Source organism: Suricata suricatta, chromosome 8 (assembly GCF_006229205.1).
Source record: "Suricata suricatta isolate VVHF042 chromosome 8, meerkat_22Aug2017_6uvM2_HiC, whole genome shotgun sequence".
NCBI classification, from domain to species: domain Eukaryota; kingdom Metazoa; phylum Chordata; class Mammalia; order Carnivora; family Herpestidae; genus Suricata; species Suricata suricatta.
Genome location: NC_043707.1, coordinates 141,266,099 through 141,272,108, shown reverse-complemented (window position 1 = coordinate 141,272,108; position 6,010 = coordinate 141,266,099). Strand labels below are relative to the sequence as shown.

The 6,010-nt window shown below is 63.1% G+C and overlaps 1 protein-coding gene across 1 annotated transcript in view; it reads right to left on the bottom strand.

Moving 5' to 3' along the window:
• The window catches only part of RNF223 (ring finger protein 223), a 6,840-nt gene extending 925 nt beyond the window's left edge, over positions 1–5,915 (bottom strand). The window contains 2 exon segments of the mRNA XM_029947025.1: positions 1–365; positions 1,789–5,915. The exon segment at positions 1–365 is cut by the window's left edge and continues 1 nt beyond it. Coding sequence (XP_029802885.1) covers positions 1–356 — 356 coding nt within the window. The 5' untranslated portion in view covers positions 357–365; positions 1,789–5,915.
• Positions 5,916–6,010: the final 95 nt, after the last annotated feature.

Here is a 6,010-nt window from a genome sequence, read left to right as displayed (position 1 = left end):
CGGCTGGTGCGCAGTGCAGGGGCCCCGGCGGCGGGCACAGCCGTGGGCTGCCGGCAGAACGGGCAAGGCACAGCCTCGCTGCCCGGCCGGCCTGTTGGCTGGGCGGCCGCCAGACGTGCCAGGCACTCCAGGCAGAAGACGTGTGTGCAGGAGAGCTCCTTGGGCGTCTTGAAGATATTGTCATAGCCTGAGAAGCAGATGGAGCATTCCAGTGGGGAGGCCGCCTTCTCTGAGCTCGGGGTGCTGGGAGACCTGGGGCTGCTGACGGAGCTGGGCGACCCGGGCCCTGTGGCTGTAGGGCTGGTCCGACCAGGGGCCAGGATGGCTGTATGCCACACCTGCTGGCCTGATGACATGCCTCTGAGCTGCGGGACACACGGAACAGAGTGCACTGTGAGTGACCGCTCGCTGCCCCTTTCCTGCACAGTCTGTTGCTTTCACCTGTGTCCCTCTTGCCCAGCACCAGCCTTAAGGTAACCCTAGAAAGTCCTAACTGTACCCACGTCGAGGTCTTTCTGTTCAAGTTGTAATCCTGGCCTCCCCCTCTCACATGCCAAGACAAGGGTGAGCATCCGGGGGGCGCTCCAGGCCCGGCCAGCCTGCAGAGGGTCTGACAGTGGAGTGTCTGTGCACAAGCGCATCATGCTGACTGCTCCATCACGTACCGGGACTGTCCGGCCTGGCTGTGCCATCTGGGCAGAAATAAAGTCGATGACAATGGCCCACAATAGTTACTATTGACATTCGGGCCCAGGTCATGTGACACACAAGAGCCACGGCATAAAAAAGGCAGCTTTAGAGGGTGGAGTGACTCAGCCAGGGTCACCTGGCCACGAGGGGCCTGGGCTCTCACTGGAAGAGTGTGACTCCAGGTCAGGCGAAATGGGTTTGAACATGAATCCCAACATGGGGATCCGATCTGACTGGTACACACCCACTTCTCACGCAGCTGCGTGAGGGTGGGGTGCCGGCCTGAGGGGTGAGTGTCGAGACTCGGTCTGGGTCCAGGACGAGCTGGTAGGCTGTGCGAAGTTGAACAGGGCCTGAGCAGGGGAGGGGGCTGGTGTCCTAAGGAGGGTTTGTTTCCCAGCCTCGCCCTGGGAACCTGTAGGGCCAACTTGTCTGTCTGGTGGTGAGGGCTGTCTGCTGGCCCTCAGGGCCTGGAAAGGCACCTCGGGCGAGGAGCCCCAGCCCCTCCTCCGAGATAACCCGCCCCCTGCGGGGTCACGTAAACACACAACCACCATCCTCCTGACACACTCCCGTTTCCACAGAGGACCCGGCCTCTGTCGCTCTGGACTCAGGTGACCTGCCTGCTGACCAGGGCCCTGCCCCAGCCCTGCCGCTTGTCCTGCCACATGGGTCCTGCTTGGAGGAGGAAAGGCGAGGGGGACAGTGGACAGACCACATGCGGCTCAGAAGGACCCCCCCCAGACGTGACCCTGACCCTGACTTGCTGGTTAATCCAGGTGGGCCAGTGGCATGACTTTGTGGTGATGTGTCCTGAAGGTCTGGGTGTTGCTGCATGATGACTGTGACCACCGTGAATCATGGTGATGTCACCGTGATGTCACGAATGCTCCCAGCATTGCAGCCTGAAGTGTCACCACGTTTGGGGGATGGCAGCAGCCTCAGCATAGTCTGGCGGGGAAGCACAGGCTACCCTCTGCCAAGCCAGTGTGCCCCCACATAATCAGTTCCTTGGCACTGAGGTCCCAGCCCTCCTCCGAGGCACCTCACCCTGAGCCTGGACCAGTGAGGGGTGACTGCCAGCTGAGCTGGCCTTACCTGGTGGCTGGGCTTCAGCGAGGCCTGGGCATGATCCTCTTGGCTGGGCCACGGCCAGGCCCTGAGCTCTCCTGCCCACAGTGCTTGCTCCCTCTGCTCCGGGCTGGGCTGTCTGTGCTCCACCTGACAGGTGGCCCCCTATGGCACAGGCTGCCAGCAGCTGTCCTGGTGGCACTGGTCTGGCAAGTATGCCCTCTTCTCTGTCCCAGGCAGGTGGGGCTCAGGGGAGTGTGTGTGCTCCTCCAGATGCAGAGCACTGCCCGAGCAGGTGTGAGCTCTCTGGGTGTGGACTCCGGGCAGGTATATTTATGTACTCGAGGTCATGCAGGCCAGGGGCGTGGCCCGGGGCCTCCGGGATTGGCTGGCCTCCTGTCCTCACCCTGGCAGGCTGGGCAGCGGAGGGCAGGAAGGCAGAGATGAGAGATCAGTCTGGGGTGAGGTGGGGGTTGGTGTAGGCCTCCATGGTCTGGGCGGGTCCGGGGGTGCCAGATGCCTGGGTAAAACCTCCCCGCTGCCAGCAGGCCCTGGGATGCTGGGGCAGCTGGTCCAGAAACAGATCCACTCACTAACCCTGGTGGCACCTGAGCTCCCACGTGGGCCTCTCCAAGGAGCTCCCCACCCCCAATCTCAGCCTAGCTTGTCACCCCGCACTTCATCCACACTGCCCACTTACATGCATGTGCCACCACAGTGCACACACACAAGAGGGAGCTTCCTACTCTGGGTCCAGGGAGTGGGGCAGAAGTCGGGGCTGGGCACCCCCAGGGGTGGAGTCGGGGTGAGGACAGGTCAGGGATCAGACTGGCCATCGGACTTGTTTTGGGTGAGTGTCCATGTGGGACACCCTCGTCACACACATGAGGTGGGGACGCTAGAGCACAGGGAAGCCCCCGATACAGCCAGGGGGTCTGGAAGTCTTCCTGGGGGACGGGGTGATGGCTCCGACCGGTGTGGGAGCCTTGCGGACCCCAGGGCCAGCCCAGGCAAAGCCTGGGGCCACGGCAGGGGGCCGGGAGGATGTGGGGTCTGAGGTTGGGGCCCTCACAGCTCTGACGGTGGGAAGCCCACTGGAGACGCCAGCTCGTGCATGGAGGTGTGCTGGCCGACCAGGGGAGGGCGCGCTGAGCCAGGGCGGAGGGGCCTCAGAGCGGGTGGGAATTCAGAGGGCCGGGGCTCAGTGTGGGGAGCTGCTGTGTGGGTCAGGCTCAGCGTGTGCATGACAGGGTTCTGATTCCCAAGGGGATCGTGACTCAGGGTCACATGCCGCCTCCAGGAAGTGTCCTCTCTACATCCGCTCTGAGAACACTGTCCCGTGAGGGCCCCTGGGAATATCCAAGCTCTGAGGTCACCTGAGCTCCTCAGAGGACAAGTCAGTGTCCAGAGGCAAAGGGAAGACCTGAGGAATGTGCCATCTGAGGTGGTGGCCAGGCCTCACTGCACAGAAGCAGGGTCCAGACCCCGACACTGGGGTCTTGGCAGCTCAGGACCTGCTGACCCACCTGGTCCCCACACACCTGCTCACACTCCACCCGAGACGGGCACCTGTGGCGCGTGGGCGTGGGCTGCTCTCTGTGGAAGTGGGTATATGTGCACCAACGGGTTAACGTGGCTGTGTTTGAGCACACGTGTCCCTCAGGTGCAGGCGCACGCACACAAGTGCCAGGAGCACGGCTTTCAGTGTGTGAGCCCACAGGCCTGGGACTCACTGCGCTGGGCAGAAGACAAGGTCCCTAATGAGGCCCTCACCCCTGTCCATTTATGGCTTTGAGACGTGGGGGCCCCGAGTCCCTGAGATACCTAGGCGTTCTGGGCTGGACAGACGTCCTTGGCCAGGTGAGCAGAGAGGCCACCTTGGCTATGGTCCCCACCCCCAGGACTGGGACAGAACGGGCTTCAAAGCCCAAGTATTGCCAAGGACACACACAATGGCCGCTGCACAAAGATGCCCTTTAGGGCTCATCTGGAGCCCAGGTGGCCTGGGGGTGTGAGGGCTGAGGCCCCACCCCCACTTGCCCAGTGTTGGGTGATCTGTCAACTGCTCTGCTGCCCTACCCCTGCCAGCTGGGGACAATGATATGGGAGACTCTGGGACACATCCAGGCCACGATTCTGACATGGGCAGAAAGTGGGCCCTGGGCTCTGGATGGGCTCGGCATTGCCCCATGGGCGTGAGGCAGCCCTGCCAGGATGTCCGGTGGACTCAGCCCGCCCTGTCCCTCCCGTGCCCGGAGAGCCAGGTCCCCTGAGGTCAGTCGGCCAGCCCTCTCCCATCTTGCTGCAGCCAGCTCCTTCTGGGGTCTTGTGCCCAGGCCCCTGGCCAGGACCTCTGCATGCACATTACCTCCTTAGGCCCCACTTGGTCCTGGTCTGTGCAGCCACCTCCTAACCCCCCTCTTGGGGGATCAGGAGGGGACAGATGCCCCACCTGCCTTTGGCCTGAGCCGATGACCCCATAAATAGGCCTTTTTGGCCTCTTACCTGACAGCTGGAATCCAGGTAAGGGCTGGCCAAGGATGGAGCTCGGGATGGAAATGGGAACTCCACTGCAGATGCCCTGACTCGGCCAGCTAACCCATTCCCAGCTCAGGTGCCCCCGTGCCCTCCTGCACCCACTCTCATGCTTTCTAGCCTGAATGCCCATCAGGGTCATGGGCCTGGCAAGTCCAATGACCCTACTGCCCATGGGGACCTAAAGGACAGTGGCATGCAGGCCCAGGGGTGCCCAGTGGCAGAGTTTTGCCTCAGTAGGTCCTGGAAATCTATGCTCTTGGGCTTGGGGCGGGCGCGCGGGGCGGGGGGGTGCTCAGCTGGTGTGGCTGAGGGCCACACAGTCCAGGCCACCCGGGCCCTGAATGTCAGGGTTAGGTCATCTCCAGTGTAGGAGCCAGAAGGGGCTGTAGGGTGAAATACAGACTTGTCTTTGCTGCCAGGGATGGGGCAAAAGCTGGGGCTGGACGCTGGGGGTTAGGGGAAGGATTTGGAGATGTTGGCATGGCCCCAGGTTTCCAGTGTGCAGGTCGGGGTAGGAGGAAATAGTGCAGGCTGGGCTGGGTCGGGGGCTGGGGGGGGCATCTGTGCCCAGCTGGGCCTCCGGGGCCTGACCGGCTGGCTGTACCTGCTATCCTGGTCAAACATGGCTCTGCACTTCCTGTTTTGTCCCCCAGATTAGCAGCAGCAAGAGCTTGGTGCAAATGTGTGAACAGGGACGAGCGAGTCTCTCCCCACGTCTGCCTCCTTCCCTACCAGGGTCCACAGGCCGGTACAGGTGGCCCTGACCTCGGTGGCCGCAGAAACCAAGGGAGCTGGAGGCTCCTGCACGGCCTGCTCCAGCTCCGACCCCGGCCTCCCGGAGCCACATGGATGGGCAGCCGCGTGTCATCGCACTTCCCTGGGGCCCCTGGGAAGTCTCCCCACCTGGGAAGTCTCCCCACCTCCATCTGGGTCCCCTTCTCACACCAAGGGACAGAGGAAAGCAGAGCAGTGCTCACAGGGACACGTCACTGTGCCCGGTGAAGGAGTTCACCTCGGCCTGGCTGATGGGGCCCACCGCGGGGGGCTTGCTCTTCTCAGCACCCCTAGGTCTCCCCGACAGCGGGGCAGGTGGGACCAGGCCGAGGCACGGCCTCACCCTTACTGAGGAGCAGAGGAACCTGGAGCGGTGAGGATGGGGAAGCCCTGAATAGTTTAAGGACACTGATTCTAAGCTGGTGCGCCCCGCTCAGCGCTGGGCCCATCGTGGGTTCAAGTCCCAGGAACGAGCTCATATCCACCAACTGCAAATGTGTGGGACGGGCAGCGCAGAAGGACACAGCGCCGGGCACCAGGCCCTGCCTCGGGACACTGGGGTGTGGGGGCAGCAGCCATCAGTCCCATGAGAACCCGGGAAGGAAGTCGGCGCCGAGCCCCGTGCGTGCGAGGCGGCCACGATCGCTCCGTTCTCCCGGGGACCCCTTTCTGTCTGCAGCCAGCCAGGGCCAGAAGTGCATTTCCAGGCCCGGGGCAGCTGGGACAGGACCACTGGCCAGCACGGCCCTCACCGGTCCATCAAGACCAGGCTACCCAGCCGTAGTCACAGGTAAATGTGACCTTGGGTGGACATGTCCCTCCAGGGGCCTGGCCTTGACCTCCAATAGCTTTCAGGCCAGTTCCTGGGGGGACAGGACCCCGCAGCACCTGGGCCCAGGGTGGGGAGCAGGTCATGAGCAAGAGACAGACGAGAACA